General features: G+C 38.9%; 1 protein-coding gene across 1 annotated transcript in view; it reads right to left on the reverse strand.

Annotated features, from left to right (window-relative positions):
• The window catches only part of mmd (mind-meld), a 1,597,006-nt gene that overhangs the window by 176,923 nt on the left and 1,401,232 nt on the right, over positions 1 to 18,851 (reverse strand). Inside the window, exons 15-17 of the mRNA XM_068225859.1 lie at positions 9,587 to 9,756; positions 4,328 to 4,491; positions 3,145 to 3,312 (exon numbers count right to left, since the gene is read on the reverse strand). Coding sequence (XP_068081960.1) covers positions 3,145 to 3,312; positions 4,328 to 4,491; positions 9,587 to 9,756 — 502 coding nt within the window. The remainder of the gene's footprint in view (positions 1 to 3,144; positions 3,313 to 4,327; positions 4,492 to 9,586; positions 9,757 to 18,851) is intronic.

Below are 18,851 nucleotides of genomic sequence, written 5' to 3' on the forward strand. Positions count from 1 at the left end.
TTAGATTACAAGGCCCATACCTTCGGTCGGCGCCATTTTGTAACCTGTCGTGGACGTGCGAACGGGCACAACCACTTCTCTTCATAATTGTAATGGATGAAGTTTTAAAAGCAGTTAAGAGAAAGGATCCAACAACTAATGCCCTGGTTTTTGCTGATGATATAATGGTATGGGGTGAGACAGAAGCGGAAGTACAAACTAGACTAGATCTCTGGCAACGATCGGATAGGAAAGGCCTAGGAGTGGGAAGGAAGCAGCCGTGGCCTTAATTAAGGTACATCCCCAGCATTCGCCTGGTGAGAAAATGGGAAACCACGGAAAACCATCTTCAGGGCTGCCGACAATGGGTTTCGAACCCACCATCTCCCGGATGCAAGCTCACAGCCACGCGCCCCTGACCGCACGGCCAACTCGCCCAGTATTTCTTATATAAAAAAGTGGCAACCCTAATACCTGGTGGCAACAGAAAGCTCAGGAACTTCAGAACCTATCTGATGATTGGGACCTGAGGAACTTTTACGCAGGAATAAGAGAGCTAAATGGTCCATCTCACTTTTCAACAGGTACACTGAAAACTGCTGACAATGCTACCACTCTTATAGACAGCCGTGAAATCCTGGAGCACTGGAAGGAGCATTTCTGAACCCTTCTAAATTGTCCTTCCACTGCTGATGAAAACTCTTAGTGATTAGCCTCAACAGCCGGAATAACCATGAATGGCAGTTCCACCAACTTACGAAGAATTCAGTGCAGCTCTCAATTGTCTGAAACCCAGAAAGGCACCTGGCCCAGATAACATCCCACTGGAGTTTATTCAAATTGGTGGTCAATCAATCAAAACGGGAATTTTCACTCATCCTCAAAATCTGGAAAGTCAGAGAAGTAGCCGGTGAACTAAAAAAAATGCCACGATCGACACTATCTTCAAGAAAGGAGATTGCAATGCTTGTGGTAACTATAGCGGCATATCACTACTATCTGTTGTAGGTAAAATTCTTGCAAGTATTCTGCTTAACCGCCTCCAGGTTATGTCTGAGAGAGTCCTCCCAGAGTCCCAGTGTGGTTTTCATACTTCCAGAGGCACAACTGATCTGATCTTCTGTGCAAGGCAACTTCAAGAAAAATGCAGAGAGCAAGAGAAACCTCTCTTCTTAATATTTTATGACCTGGAAAAGGCATTTGACTCTGTTCCAAGACCTGCTATATGGGTGGTACTGAAACACTCTGATTGTCCTCAGCGTGTTGATCTGGTACAGGCCCTCCATGATGGCATGATGGTACAGGTTTGCCATCAGAATAGGATCTCGGATGAATTTCCTATTACTCATGGACTGAAATAGGGGTGTGTGCTTGCTCCAACACTATTTGCATTATATTTGGCTGCCATGTTAGGTATTGTTTCGATGGAGGGCTTTTCAACCTAGCAAGACTTCACTCCCAGAAGCTCACTCAGGTTACAAAGGTAACCAAAATGCTGTATGCAGATGATGCTGCATCACCTAGACTCAAACCAGAGGAATTGCAACAGTCGGTTAACTGCTATAAGAGTGCATGTTATTGTTTTGATCTCACCATTAATGTTCAAAAGACCAAGGTCCTGGCACAACCTTCACCAAGCACTACACTTCCATATTTCAACATCTCCATCTCAGATACTCTACTGGAGCAGGTAGACCACTTTTTGTACTTGGGTATTATCCTGTCTGTGCACTGTAACTGTGAGCAAGATGTGGGGAAGAGAATTGGTGCTGCCCATGAAGCATTTGAATGACTATCACACCGGGTGTTCATGAATAAAGACCTGACCATGAAGGCGAAACTCATGTACTACGCTGTTTGTCATTACCACATTGCTGTATGGTTGTGAAACTTGGACTCTTTACTGACATGACTTGAAAAAGCTTGAGCGTTTCCACCAATAAAAACTTCGATCCATCCTTAGGATCAAAAGGGAAGACCATGTCACCAACATTGCTGTTCTTGAGAAAGCACATGCCAAGAGCATAGAATCGTCCATCATTGGTCATCGGCTTAGATGGATTGGCCATGTCCGTCGGATGAGTGATACCAGATTTCCACGCCAGACCCTGTATGGTGAACTTTGTTCCGGCACCAGATCTCGTGGAGCCCCAAAGAGGCACTAGAAGGAACAGCTTAAGCACACTATGAAGATGACAGGTCTCAATCCACAAACCTGGGACACACTTGCTCAAGACCGTACAATTTGGTGCCGTACCATGCCTGCTGCTGAAAATCTGTTTGAAGGGGAACGACGTAGATGTGAAGAGGCCAGGAAGGAAGCATAAATACTCTGTGCAGCACAATCACGCACTCCTCCAACAATTCTGTGCGATCTATGTGGACACTCATACTATAATAGAATTGGTCTGTTCCACCATCAAAAGTACATTCACAGACAGAAGTGAATTTATTGGAAGAAGTCAATTACTTGGAAACGATTTACAGCCACCGACAACGAAAATTATTATACCTCCGTGGCTCAGGTGGCAGCGCACCAGCCTCTCACCGCTGGGTTCCGTGGTTCAAATCCCGTTCACTCCAGGTGAGATTTGTGCTGGACAAAGCGGAGGCGGGGCAGGTTTTTCTCCGGGTACTCCGGTTTTCTCTGTCACCTTTCATTCCAGCAAAACTCTCCAATATAATTTCATTTCATCTGTCATTCATTAATCATTGCCCCAGAGGAGTGCGACAAGCTTCGGCAGCCGGCACAATTTCTATCCTCGCCGCTAGATGGGGCTTCATTCATTCCATTTCTGACCCAGTCAAATGACTGGAAACAGGCTGTGGATTTTCATTTCATTATTATTTTTATTATTATTATTATTATTATTATTATTATTATTATTATTATTATTATTATTATTATTATTATTATTATTATTATTATTATTATTATTATTATTATTTTCCTCTGGGTGACATATTCTTGAGCATAACATCTGAAATGCTTTGACAACAAAACTTATCTTTGGTATTATATCTTATTAATCAAATGCAAGATGAAAGCCGTGAAAGTGTTTTGAAAATATTTTAACAATGTTATTTCTATTTAAGGAATAAAAGTAATATGAAAACTTAGTCACTATATTGTTTTGTACAGAAATATGAACAAATTGTACTTACTCTGCAATTATTACAGCATGGTCCCGAGGCACATTCAGCCTCCTTGGTCAGCTTACAGGTGATTGGGTCACAGCATGGATCCATTTCATGGCACTCGTCGATGGTACCACAGTCACAGTCCTCACCCTCTTCTACGATGCTATTTCCACAAGTTCGACGGACCTCAAGCTGCAAGCACCCGACATTTTTCGCCCAATGATGTCACACCTAGCAGCCCTTTGTGATAGCCATATTGTAATAACACTAAACTACACCAGCTGCTAGGCACCACATTGTTTTTTATAAGGGAATTATTAAAGATGTAGTCATACCATTTCATGTTCTCCTACCTTTCATTTGGCTTGAAGGGTATAATATGGGAAAGTAGTATGAAAATTAAACATCACACACATTTCAACACTAGATATAATGGCAGACAACTTAAGCAAATACTGATACACTGACCACTTGCTGCACAAGCAGAAAAGAAATTACCTATGTTGTGCTGAAAAATGGGAGAGGTAAGCAGATATTAGTTGTGTATCTGTATTATTATTTAAGATCAGGGTTGATATAACTGATTGAGGTTTTTCATGGTTTTCCTCAATTTAATAATGACTTAACTGAATTTCTTTAAAATCACACAACAGAGAGAAGTTCAAGTGTAGATTACAAGTGCCACAGTCTGTTTTGATCACGAGAAAATAGACTATGTCAGAAAATTTGCATTTTGAATTCATGTTAAGCAGGTTCAAATATTATCTCTCCTTTTAAAAGGTAAAAAAAAAAAGTGTTAAATAATTTATCTATTGTCAGACGTTCATGTTAAGTGACTATTATGTATGGTACCTATCATTGAGTCTGAATCTGCACTTGGAAATTTAACCTAGATTTCCAGACCCAGCAAATATGATCAAAATAAACATAATTTAAGTAATAAAAATATAGAGCTTCTTCTGCTTACAGTTTTTAATATGTTCAAAAAGTAACCTTTAGAATTTTAAATTACATTTTGAAGGTGAAATGTCATAATTAAGGTAATACTTTAAGAAAAATTGTGAATTAGAATTTGATGGAAGATCTCTCCATTTAGCTGCTTACTTTGGATAAGTCAAGTTCTCATGCTAGAAAAAAAAATCTGTAATATAGCTCTATAGTCTTATTATTTACACTCATCCATTCTCACCCTGACGTGATTAAATACCTCATTGGGTTTGTTTAGCAGGCAGATTCCATGTCCAATTCGTAGAGCATCTATGTAGTCAGAACGGCTGCACTCTGAGAACTTGTAAGGCTGGACATTTTCCTGACCGACAATAGACTGTGCCATAATACAGCCATGCCAGTCACGGCAGTAGCACTCTTCACCTGAAATATAAATATAAATAAAAATACAATTACTCTTCTGAGGCATCCAAACATCAGTGAAGAATCCATATCATAAGCATACCTAAGTTATCTCCTGTGAGCATGCATACTAATAGTTTGCACAAATCAATTATTAGAAACAATGACACACCAATATTTTTGTGTATATACGAAGCATGTTTTTTTAAGTAAGTACCGTTTTTAAATATGGCTGCTACAGTGCTTTGGTCGTCATTCAGAGCATGCACACTCTGTACATACATCTGTAGGTCAGCCACAAATGCCATTATGGAATTACTGACCCATATTTACATTTGTTTTTGTGTATTGAAAATGCCTCAGACAATTAACAGTCTCGCCGAGTGTGAAACATGTGCTGTGATTAGTTTTTTAAATGCAAAATACGTGAAAGCTATTGAAAGTCATCTGCAGATTAGTGAAGTGTTTGGAGAATGCACTAATGAGCAAAGGAATGGTAAGAAAATGGGTTAGAGCATTTAAAGGAGGCCACACCAATGTCCACAACAAGAAGTGTAGACTTGGTGCAAAAAATTGATGCAAAGGTTCATGAAAACAGACGCTTTACATATTTGTCATTAAGTTATTAGTTACCTGAAATTTAAAGAGTGTTCTGTACGAAATTGTGTCAGGACACTTAGATTATCAGAAGTTGTGATCATGTTGGGTACTGAGGTTGCTGATAGAGGCACATAAAACCAAGTGCGTAGGCACTTGAGCAGTACAGTAATGAAGGTGATGCATTCCTAAGCCGAACTGTCACTGATGACGAAACATACACAAGCTTGTGTATTTTTTGCACCTAGTGACACAACAAATGCCGAGACATACTGTGAGACTCCATCGTGCAATCCGAAACAAATGGTGTGGTATGCTTACAAAGGAGATTCTTTTGCTTCATGACAATGCACGACCTCACACGGCTAATTGAACCCGAGACCTCATCGCTTCATTTGGTTGGGGACAATCTGATCATCCTCCGCATAGTTCTGACCTAGTTTCTAGTGACTACCACTTGTTCCTGCGCTTGAAAAGGCATTTAGGATGTCAGTGCCACAACAGTGACATTGACTTAAAAACGACCGTGCTGCAGTAGCTGGCACATCAGACGGCAGATTTTTATGGGGATGGAATTCAGAAGCTGGTATCACAATATGACAAGCGCCTTAAAATGCTTGGAAATGAAGTTGAGAAGTAGTTTAAGGTACAGGCTTACATGTAAAAAGAAGAACTGTTTAAAAAATTGCATTACCTTTTGCTATATCAAAACACTACCTACTTAAAAAAACATGGCTCATATTCAAATTTTTTAGAATTTTAAATTCAGCTCATATTGTTCGTGCAGATGTGTCATAATGAATACTTTCCTGTCAGTAAGCCTTATGTTCATATATTATTCACACACTTTTACAGTTATGAAGGAAAAAAATAATGAGAAACAAAATTACATTCTGGAACATAAACAATTCAAAAGGCAAAAGAAGAGATAATTGTTGCATGCAGAGAAACAATGATCTCAGATATCAGACTTGTGTAAACAAATTTACAAAGTAGCTTAAAAAAATAAAGTAACAAGAGCTTGCATAGAGGAACTTTACTTACAGGCAGATATAAGAGGACTCTGATTTGCATTACTATTCAACAAAGTTACCATATTTGTTCAAGTACTTGTTCTAACAGTATACCAAGTTATCAGTGACGGCATGGAAGAAATCTGCATGATGCAGTCCCTGAAGCCACATCATGATTGAATGCTGAGTGATCGCATTATTGATGAATCACTTACAATCCAGGTGCTTCTTCAATGATACAAAGAGATGGGAATCACTGGGTGCTGGGTCGGGGCTGTAGGTAGGATTATCCTGTACCTCCCGCCGGAAGCACTATAATAATTCACACATGCTGTGGGCTGCTTGTAATCTAGCACTGTAGTGCAGTAACACAGTGTCTATTGACAGAGATCCAGATCATTTTCTGTGAATTGCTACCTGCAAATGCTCCAGTATGTCACAATAACTAGCAGCATTCATTGTCGTTGCCCTGGTAAGAAAATCAACCATCTAGACCATCCTCCCTACAGCCCTGACCTGGCACCCAGTGATTTCCATTTCTTCGGACCATTGAAGAAGCACCTGGGTGGTAAGTGATTCAACGACGACACAGCCATTCAGCATGCAGTCATGATTTGTCTTCAGGCACTGGATGCAGATTTCTTGAAATGATGCCTTGATGTATCATTGGAACAAGTGCTTGGACAAGAATGGTGATTATGATAAGTAGAAATGAACACCAATGCCCTACTTCTGCATATCCTTATACTTGCCTGTAAAAAAAAGTTTCTCTCTGTGACTTCTTATTAGCACATTTTTTTGAAGTGCCTTTGTAATAACAGAGATTAAATTAATTTGTTTTTAAGTGATTGTACTTAATATTTGGTCTCATTTTGAATGTAAGGCTAACTTCTGCATAAGAAAATAGGAATTCCTCTGAAGTAATTTGAGAATCCCCAGTAGGCAACTCAGAAATAATATTTGTAAAATTTGTCAAAAGTTAAAGCCACAGTTTCTTGAGATTTCATTAAGCATACCCCATGAAAGATATTGCCGGCCCCGCAATTTAGGGGTAGTGTGCCTGCCTCTTACCCGGAGGCCCCGGGTTTGATTCCCAGCCAGGTCAGGGATTTTTACCTGGATTTGAGAGCTGGTTCAAGATCCACTCAGCCTACATGATTGCAATTGAGGAGCGGTCTGATGGTGAGATGGCGACCCCGCTCTAGAAAGCCAAGAATAACGGCCAAGAGGATTTGTCGTGCTGACCACATAACACCTCGTAATCTGCAGGCGCTGAGCAGCGGTCACTTGGTAGGCAATGGCCCTTCAGGGCTGCTGCACCATGGGGTTTGGTTTTATGAAAGATATTTGGAAATCTTGGCAGACTGATCATTTAATTTTTGTCACGAAATTGATGCTGATTGTCACAAAATGTAAATCCTTATCAACATCTGTAATTCTTATGATAAACACGTGTCTCAATACTGAAGTACTCATTGTACTCCTTTAATTACATATAAGGCTTGTATCTGTTAAGTCATCAGCCCAGATGCTGGTTTAACCTCAAATAGCACCACCAAAGTTTATGCAGTTATAGGGAAACCACAAAAACCAATGGCAGTGCCAAAATGAGGCACACTAAGCAAGATGAGGAGCGAGGTTGTTTGCTATTGTTTTCCTCACTGGGCCAGAAAGCAGAATATCATAGGAAGACTGACCCTATGAGTAACACCTTTCATAACAATCAGATGCACTGGTCATGCTTCAAATGTCATTATTCAGAACCACCCTTACCCCAGCATCTTCCATATTGTCACAGCTATAGACAAGACTGATACTTCAGTGAAAGCTACATTTTGCTGTGACCTGTGCCAAGAGATGGATGCAAAAGTATTGCATCCACCAAGAAATGGCAGTAGGCGGATGAAATACATATCAACTGCAAATTCTTCATAAACTAGTCTCGAAGTGTGCTTGTAACATTGTATAAGTCATATACCAGTAGTCTATCACTTAAGTATTTATTATATGTCAACATTCCTGTTTGAAAAATGATAGATTATCTGCAAGTCTGATCACAGTTGGTTTGGTTATTTAGGAGTAATAGAGAGCAAAAAAAGGGATTTACTTCTTTATGTTCTCCTTTCCCTTACTTTCCTTGTTTTCCTTATTTTCATAATTGGTCAACTGTAGTTCTGTTATAAGCATGTGATGATTTTAAAGCACAATATTCACAAACTTTATAATAGTAATCACTTCTTTCATTACTCTGAGCCACTGTAAAGTAATTTCACACGTGCAAACTGAGGTGCAGAGGTCCTGTGCAATGTGCATCAGTCCCACTTGGCTCGGCTTGGGGTGACTCAGCTAAGCTCGGCTCAACTCAGCTCAACTCGGCTCAGATATGGTGCGCTACGGAGCAAGTGAGGAAGTGCGAGAGAGGTGTGAGGATAGAGAGAGACAGCGCTATTGCTCCAAATCGAGGAGTGGCAGTCTGCACTCTGGTCAACCAAGCAAAATCGTCTTTTGCACCATGCATCGTGCAATGCGCTGGTGCATGCACCCTGAGAAGCCCTGTTCTAGGTTCACAACATTCAGCAGATTGGCCCCTGACAGCTGATTCTTAGGTGTGGTCTGGGAGACTCAGTGAGAATCAAATAAACCAGTTTTCTTGCATGATTCATGCAAACTCTTATCTTACATTCCAACTAAATAATAGTATAAAACATGGATAACATTAGTCATATTATCCACTTTACTGATTCAAAGTATGTGCCCAAATCTTCATGGTTTAACGAACTATGTCTGGCTAGTTCAGCCTGGACTAGAGGCAATAAAATACATTATGAGGAAAGGAATATTTACAAATAGAGTAATATTCTCTTCCCAAACTCTTAATCATTAGTAATTTGAATAAATCTGAAAACAAAGGTCTTTTAACTGCAATAAATACCAGCTCAAAAAAAACACCATTTGAATTATTTCACTTGAACTGTGTAGTTTGAGATGAAATATATTTTCAACAGTACTCTCTGACATTCTTATTGGTAAGGATTGGTTGCTTGTACCTTTGTGTTACGATTCTTTTAAGAAAGATATTTTTTCTTTTCATGTATCATCTAGCAAAAAGCTTGCCACACATCTCATAATTAATAGAAATATATTGGAGACACTACAAATATAACATAGAATACATATACGTTAATATATTTCCAAAAACTTTATCATGAACCACTGTAATAGGCTACTGGTATTAGTTAACCCTACTAATATTTGATAAAAATAGAAGTTGCAGGTGAACTCTTCATAACATGCTCTAAATACTTCTATACTGATAACATATTTCAACTTCCTTTCCCTAACTTATTAATGTAGTTCTAATTCCTCCTCCTTATTACTCTTGTGATTACTCATGTCTGGAATGCACTGGTACGCAATATTATAGCAGTATTGTATTATATATGTCTTGAGAATACCTATTGAAGGATTTTTAACAATCTGCAGTAAAATTCTTTAAAAGTACTCACGTCCATCATCATGGCCCATTCCAATGTTGTGACCAATCATGTGAGCCATCGTTCCTGCAAGAAGATGTGGTTCATACGTATTGATGTCAACGCTTATACCAACGGACTTGGCAGTACATACAGTTTCTGGTACAGCCATTCCTGATTCTCCTCCTTGGAATGTTTCTCCCCTGCAATGTAAATAGAATGCCGATGTTTATATTTGTAATTTATAATCCAAATGCATTTTGAATATTAACTTACACTTCCATTTTTTTAAATGATAAACTGATTATCCCATTAGATAAAATGACATGTTTCAATATTGTGTTAAAGAATGTCACTCTACACTATACTTTCAATTATACTTGCTGCAAACCAGCACCACATTGTGAATTATTTTTAACATTATTCTGAAAGTATTTGCTGGTTGTGTCATTCAGTTGAAAGATCGGTAACAGAGATATAATTTAGTTCAGCTTCTACATTTTGTACAGCAGTATGCTGTCTAATATAATATAATATTGGTCTAATGAAAAATAAATTACCACACATATATTAGGTAGAGCTCTGCTAGGAAGTAATGGCACTTGCAAACAGGCTTAGTTATAGTCTATGGAATGGACTTGGCTCTCACAGTCTCCTGAGGAGTGTCAGTTTAGTTGGTAACAAGGTGTCTAGCTGGTGACTTCACAGCAGTATGTCAAGTTTGCTATCTCACTCTCACCGTCAACAATCTTGTGTAACCCCACTCTTCTCCTTCCTTGCTAGCATAGCTATCTCTGCAACATTTTGGTGCCATAGAATTCCACCAAAGTTCTACATATGTACCTTTTCATTCTAGATTATTAATTATCTCATTATTCAGTCTGAAGTCCTTTGCAAATGAACTGAGAGCCTCAATGATTATCAATTTGCCACCAGCAATGAGGCCTCAACTCTCTTGCAAATAAAATTTTGAAATTTGATGTTCAGATTAAAATATTCTGAATCTTCAATTGCACTTAACTATAGAGTTTATATTCTCAAATGTATGTCTCATATCTCCATGAAACATGGTAATATCCATTTCAAGATACTATTTTCTTAAAGAAAGTGTACCGTAATGTATTATAATTTAGGAAAAGCAGCGTGTGCATGTACAGGCACACACACAGAGCTTAATTATAGACCGTTATGACTTTCAGTGTTCAGTCTGCAATCCTCTCTGTATTTAGAAGGCTCAGGTAACAATGTCTGTGGTCTTGTTTAGTTCCATACCTTTTGTCTTTAAATAATTAGAAACTGAGTCTAGACATCGTCGTTTTGGTCTCCCTCTCCTTTTACCCTTCATGAATGAATCCATTATTCTCCTAGGTAACCAATCCTCCTCCACTCACCTCACATTACCCTACTACTGAAGCTGGTTTCTGCATACAGACTCATCAATCAAGTTCAGCCCTAACTCAGCCTTTTATATCCTCATTCTGCATACCCTCCTGCCATTGTTCCAACTGTTTGTACCAGCGATCATTCTTGCTACTTTCATGTGTTTTACTTCTAACTTATGAATAAGATATCCTGTATCCACCCAGCTCTCCCTCCTGTAAAGCAAAGTTGGTCTGAAAACAGGCCAGTGTAAAGGTAGTTTTGTCAGGGAGATGACTACTTTCTTACAGAAAATTGTTGATATGAACTGTAAGCTCACTGCATTAGCTTTGCTGCACCTTGATTCACTCTCATTTAATATATCACCATCACAGGAGAATATAAATCCTAAATACTTGAAATGGTCTACCTGTTCCAACATTGTATTCCCAATCTGACATACATTTCTCGTAGATTTCTTATCTACTGACATCACTTTAGTCTTGGAAAGGTTAATTTTCATATCATATTCATTGCACCTGTTTTCAAGTTCCAACACAATCTGCCATTAAGACCAAGTCATCAGCATAGACCAAACTGCTTACTATACATCCACCTAACTGAAACACTCCCTGCCCCTGTTCATCTTTCAGTAGATGATCCACGTAAACTATGCAACTAAGGTGAAAGATTACAGTCTCGTCTAACCCCTGTAAGTACTTTGAACCAAGAATTCATTCTACTCATTCTCACTGCAGCTCAATTGCATTTAATAATCTACCCTTAATCCCATAATCCCCCGGTATGGCTAACATCCTTTCCCTCGAAATACTTTCATATGCCTTCTCTAGATCTAAAGAACACCACAACTGCCTATTCCTCTCATAGTATTTTTCAGTTACCTGGCCCATACTGAAAACTACACTGGTGTCCATCCAACGTATTCTCAACCACTCATCGCACCTTCTCTTCCAAAATGCCAGTGAACACCTTGCCTGGTACACTGATCAATGAAATACCTTGATAGTTGTTGCAAACCTTCCTGTTCTCTTGTTTATAGATAGGTGCAATTACTGCTTTCGTCCAATCAGAAGGTACCTTATTAATATTCCATGTTCTCTATGAAGCCATTTTATTCCTGTCTTTGCACTCTGTATCACCATTTCAGGTCTGATTTCGTCTATTCCTGCTGCTTTATGATAGTGGAGTTTATTTGCCTTCCTTTCCACTTCCTCAAGCATAATTTCACCAATATCATCATCCTCCTTCCCATGAGCTCGGTTATTCAAAACATCACCAAAAAGATTTCCTTTCATGTTGGGAAGATTTTCAAAATATTTTTTCCACCTGTCCACTGATTCCCTGGGATCTGTTACAAGTTCACCTGATTTACCCAAAAGACTATTTATATCCTTTTTCCCTCCCTTTCTAAGATTCTTTATTACTGTCCAGGAAGGTTTCCCTGCCTTGGTCGGTTGTGATATAGTCTATTATGGATCTGATACCCCTACTCTCCCATGTGTAGCCTTATGCTTGAAGAATGTATTCATAATGGCTAATCCTATACTAGCACAGAAGTCCAGCAAACGCTTTCCATTCCTATTAGCTTCCATATTTTCCCCACATTTACCAATTACCTCTTCATATCCTTCAGTTCTATTTTTAACTCTTGCATTGAAATTACCAATTAGCACTATCCTATCCATGCTGTTGACACTGACTAATGATGTCATGAGTGCTTCACAAGACTTCTCAACTTCATCCTCATCTGCACCCTCACATTGTGAACACACTGAGAGAATTCTCATCCTCATTCCTCTAACAACTAAATCTACCTACTTCACTCGCTCATTTACGTGCCTAATCTAAAAGAAATTATGTTGCGTACAAGAGAATTCCTGATGAAGAGTCCTACCCAACACTCTGTCCTTCCCTTGTTCACACCTGCAAAGAACACTTTATAATCTCCTATCTTTTCCTTGTTATCTCCACTTACCCAAATATCATTAACTCCTAACACATCCAGATGCATCTTCTTCGCTGACTCAGCCAGTTCTACTTTCTTTTTTTTCCATTAACCGCAGGTGCATATGATCTGACAGATACCAGGGTCCGTTTTAGGACTGTACCATTGTGGTGGGAGGAGAGGCTAAGGTGGATTCTCCAGTACCTGCTTCCCTTCCCATCTTCTTCCCTTCAGTATGATCTCTGCTAGCAAACAGCTTGCACATGTGGCTCAGTGATATCTCAGTGCCTGCCAGATATGTTGCATCCACTCGTGTTCTACTGCTTGTGCCTATTAGATACATTGTGCCTGGTTGTGTTCTCATAATCTGTGAATAAACTTTTGATCTGATCAATGATCACCCTATCAAAGTTTTTCATAATTTACTGCTGGACTATAATGATGCCGTAGAAGAGTAGCTGGATCAATTATCTGAGAGTGAAAACAATGAACCAGTGGAAAAACGTGCTGGTGATTCTGACACTTGCCAGGATGACTCAGAAGAGTATATAGAAGTAAGCTCTGATCTTCTTTACATAGGTAAAGATAAAACAATGAGAGGGAGGAGAGTGCCTGTTAACCACCACATCAGAACGTGATCCCGGAACTTGCTCAGATGCTTACCTGGGGTTACTGGAGATGCTAGAAATGCGAAGACACCTTTTGAATAATAGAACCAGTTAATAACGGAAGAAATATATCAAGAAATTGTGGAATGTATTAATAAATATATTGAACATGTACAAGGAACCTATGCTTGAGAAGGAGATACTAATTTTACTAATCTAGTAAAAATTAAGCTTCTTTTCTACTTAGCAGGTACACTTCATAGTAATCAACAAAGCTCAGAAGATGTATGGGAAACTGATGGGGACGGCGTAGAATTTTTCCATGTTGTAATAAACTTAAAAAGGTTTACATTTCTCATACAGTGTATAAGATTCGAGAACAAAAATACTCGTGAAACATGAGTGGCTTGCACAAATTAGAGATATTTTTTCAAGCTTCATAAAAACTGCCAGAAATGTTATTCACTAGGCAGTAACATAACAACTAATGAATAGTTGGAAGGCTTTCACAGCAAGTATGGCTTCAAGCAGTACATACCCTTGAAACCTGCCACATACAGGATCAGGATTTATGCATTGGTTGATGCAAAGCTGTATTATTCCTACAACTTTGAGATATACTCCGGAAAGCAGCCGGAAAGGTCTTTCCGTGTAAGCAACAAGCCAGCTAATATTTTAAAATGGCTTGGAAGTGGTTGAAATATTACTACACACAATTGGTTTTCTGATGTTAATCTAGTCCGCAAACTCAAAAACAAAAACTTTTACAGGGACTCTAAACAGGATAAATGCCAACTTCCAAATGAGTTTGTTGACATCAAGAAGAGACTGGTGTGAAGTCCAGTATGTTTGGATTTCGTGAGAAATCAACAGTTCTGTCCTATGTGCTGAGAAAGGGAAGAAATGTGATTGCCATGTCAAGTTTGCACTTCAGCGATTCAACTGATGAAAGTACAGGTGAAAACTTCAAACCTGACATGGTAACCTTTTATGACAACACAAAATCAGGTCTAAATGCAGTTAACAAGCTGGGTTCAACTTTCAGTGTAGCCTGAAATATACGACACTGGCCAATGGTTATCTTTTTTCCATTCTGAACACAGCTGAAGTCACAGCACAAGTCATTCTGACTGGAAATCAAGTTCTAGTGAAGAGCCGGAAGAGTTTTCTGAAACAGTTTGCTAAGGAACTAGCATCTGAATACCTTATAATGAGAAGTGAGAAGTCAACAGGCATCCCAGTGCACCTTCAGAAAAGTATGCAGAGGTTTAGAACACCTGCAGAACAAAAAGCTGCAATAAGCCCTCTGAAGTCAACAAGCTGAAATGTTGTACCACCTGCATACAGCAAACAAAGAAGACAAGGTTGTCAAGATACTCTTGTTTTAACTGAGGAGAACATGTTGGCTTGGAACATGTAGTTATAATCTGCAAGAAATGCCATGAGTCCGATCATTAGGTGAAGCAGAACTTAATTCAGCCAATTCTTCGAGGACCATATGGAGACTGATTTAATACCATTGTTGTAGACTGTCCAAGTTTTTAATTTTATTCTAAGGCATGAGCATAAAATAAGTACTGGTATCCAACTTACCAGTTATTCTATATTTTAGAACAAATGAATTATTCTGATATGAATTAACTTTACATATGTACATGTTGATCAAGCCAATTCTGTGTGGACAATATAGAGACTGATTTCATGCCATCATTAACTGCTGATTGCTACTCAAGTTCTTTATTCTAAGCCATGTGCTTGTAATATATACCTAACATAACAGTTAAACTATATTTTAGAAGAAAATAATCACAACTTGCCAGTAAACTTCAGGTTCAAATTAACCCTACAGGTGTACATTTTGATTCTACTAGAAACTATGTTTTCTGTAATTTTCTTGTATTGAGTTGTACATACTGCATGTAAAATTTCTTCAGTAAATAATCCTTTACGAAAATAATAAAAATAGTATAAGAAAAATTATAAATCTCTAGATATCACATGGGAATACACGTGTATATTTGTCAGATACCTTGCGCCTGATCGCTTTAATTACTATATTGTGTCTGACAGAGGTTAATAACTTCCCATTGAATTCTAATTTGTTTGCCAATTTGTTTCCAAGGAGTCCCTAATCTGACACATGGAATTGGGACTCTGTTACTGCCATAGGTCTGAGGCTTGCTTGAAAAGTTCTGAGCATGCTTGGTAAAAATTATGTGAACCAGGATGCTACCCTACTTTCACATAGTCCCAGTGAGAAAGTCTCCTCTAACGGGTTAGGGACCATAGTAGATTGAGCAGCTCTAGCCGCCTGAGCCCAAGGAGGGCCAAAACTCGGAATATGTCTGAGATGTCCATTCCTGTTCCATAGCAACTGGTATCCCAACTCTCAGGACCACTTACTAGACCACTCAGCCATTGCCCATGGACTAAGATGTGACTATTATCTTAAGCCAATAACTGTGTCACATACACATTATATAACATTTCTCGATGCAAATCTTGTTCCTAGCATGAATTCTATAGTTTGGCTTTGCTGTGTAAACAACAACAGTACTAGTACGTAAAGTGTACGCCAGATGTCACACAACGATGCTTAAGCGATTCATAGTTTGTGTTTCAAAGGTTGCCAGTACGAATCTCGAAGATTGCCAAGGTCGACCTATTCAGCACTAGGGTGTAAATGCACCAAGTTAAACTGTGCCGATAATACAGTAACTCACATCATAAACCACAGAGAAGCTTAGGCCTACTTGAAAGAATATATCATACCTTTTATTTCTAACAGTAAGCAAATTTAATGACCATTTGACTGCAATGTCAAATGAAGTTAAAGAGAGAAATTTATGCATAGATCAATCTGTCAATCAGCAATTGCAAAGTTTGTCTTATAATATCATTAGCAATGGTCCTTTCTTTTAGGTACATTACAAATCCTGCAAGAAAATTCTTTAGTGGATTTTCTTTTTAGATTAGCATGACTTTTACACACAGTACAATAAAATATGTATTTATTGCAAGAAAATATGAAAACTATTAAATTGTTTGATTTTTAGTAAACATGAAAGGAACATACACAGATATTATAAGAGAAGATTTTATTCTTACACAGGGGTTACTTATTTATTCAGGTGCTATACAAACTGTGTAAGTAATCTGGTAACATTGGATTTCATATCCAATGATTTTAATTACATTTTCAGAAATAACTGCAAACATAAATATGTTTAACATGAATCACATATCGCTGCTATATTTCTTCAGTAGTTAGGTACCAACTGTGGTAAACACATTATACCAGAGAATTTGAAAACTAGTTATTCATTTGTCTGATTCGTAAGCTCTCTCTTTATGTTGAAGTTTAAGGATTTCTTGAAAGTGGTTTTACTAGGTTCCCAGGGATATTCCCTTCTCTGACACTGGACTTCATTCCTTGAGTAGCTGCCTCTGTGGATCAGCGGTAGAGTGTCGGCCTCCGGATCCCAAGATGGCGGGTTCGAACCCGGCAGAGGTAGTCGGATTTTTTAAGGGCGGAAAAAAGTCCATTCGACACTCCATGTCGTACGATGTCGGCATGTAAAAGATCTCTGGTGACACATTTGGTGTTTACCCGACAAAATTCATTAAATCTCAGCCATAGACGCCCAAGAGAGTTTCGGTTTACTCGGTATGCCACCTAGTGGGGGCCTAGAGTAAAACGGAACGTCGAAATTGACGAGCAGACAGCCAGATGGCGTCAAATTGAAATGTCTGCACACGGTAGCTGAGGCCATACGATTAAAAAAAATTCCTTGAGTGTTATAAAGGGATCTTGTTTGGCATCCTCTGGAATCCTTTGTAGCTCTTCTATGTGGTTTGCTTATTTCATTTTTAATAGTTTTTTTTATATGATTTCCTGTCTTTACCATGTTGTAACATGTGCGTTACATGTTTTGTGAATCGTGCTTGGGGTAGACCTATGAGATTTATTTTCTGCTCAGAGTAGAACTGTTTATAGGACCAGGTTTGTGCTCTTCTTGACTGCAACATTTTCGTGTAGACCTCCACTGATTTTCCTAGGTCATTTTGTCTGATATTCAAGGCTGCATCTTTCATTTTTAATTGATATTTTCAGAGATTTTCTATAACTTATCTAATTTCCTGAATGATCTGTGAATATTAGTCAGTATATAATTTGGTTGATATTTTGGATATTAATGTTTTTACTATTGACATATGCTTTCTTATTGGTGTTAATTCTGGTGTTCGGAATCTTTTTGGGTCGATTTGCTTTGCGACTTCTCCTCTGAGGAACACAAAGTCTATGGCACTTGTCCCATTTAGTGCTATGTAAGTTATTAGGTTAGGTTTATTGGTGTGTGTGAAACCTTCTTCTCTCAGTGTATCCAGTATCAATTCTGCCTTGAGAGTTGGTTTATCTATCCTGCAGTTTAGGTCACCTGCAAGATTATCCCTTGTTTCATCAGTTGCTTGTACGATTACCTCTATAATGTTACCAACTGGATCTTCTGCTGATGTCCGTGGGTGGATGTACAAATCTAGTGGTAAATGAAATGTCGTATGGCTTTTAGTGCCGGGATATCCCAGAACGGGTTCGGCTCGCCAGGTGCAGGTCTTTCTATTTGACACCTGTAGGCGACCTGCGCGTCATGATGAGGATGAAATGATGATGAAGACAACACATACATCCAGCCCCCGTGCCGTAGGAATTAACCAATTAAGGTTAAAATCCCCGGGAATCAAACCCAGCACCCTCTGAACCGAAGGCCAGTATGCTGACCGCTCAGCCAACGAGTCGGACACCTCTGGTGGTGATACTGATATTCATATGTAGGTCGAGTCATAAGTCATGGCAACTATTTTTTTCTCGTGAACAGAAGAAAACATGGTAAATCTAAGATATGCATTTGGAAACATATGGTATGTACTTGCTTATGATGCCACTAGATGGTGTATGTAAACAACAGTGTGGGTCTAAGCATGCCCCCAAGTTCAGTGTGTGAGTGAGAGCATCACAAAATGGAAGTCAACAAGCAGGAGCAACGATCATATATTAAAACAGCAGTTCTCCACGACAGAAATGCACGCCAATGTCATGCAGAGCTGCGGGAAGCATTAGGTGTGCATGCCATGCCCTATAGAACAGTGGGGAGGTGGGTGGAGATGTAACAGCATTTCGGAGAGAGGTGTCGCACGGTAGAGATACACATGCAGCGAATGGTATTCAGCTGGCAATGCACAGTGGAAACCTTGGGTGATTATTTTGAAGGTCTGTAACCAGTGAAGGCCTGTCCTTTGTACGTAGTCTTGTGTATTTGCTGTCTATACCATAATAAAATAGTGTTTACCAATGGCATGTGTTCTG

The sequence above is a fragment of the Anabrus simplex genome, chromosome 2 (genome assembly GCF_040414725.1).
Source record: "Anabrus simplex isolate iqAnaSimp1 chromosome 2, ASM4041472v1, whole genome shotgun sequence".
In the NCBI taxonomy this organism is placed as follows: Eukaryota; Metazoa; Arthropoda; class Insecta; order Orthoptera; family Tettigoniidae; genus Anabrus; species Anabrus simplex.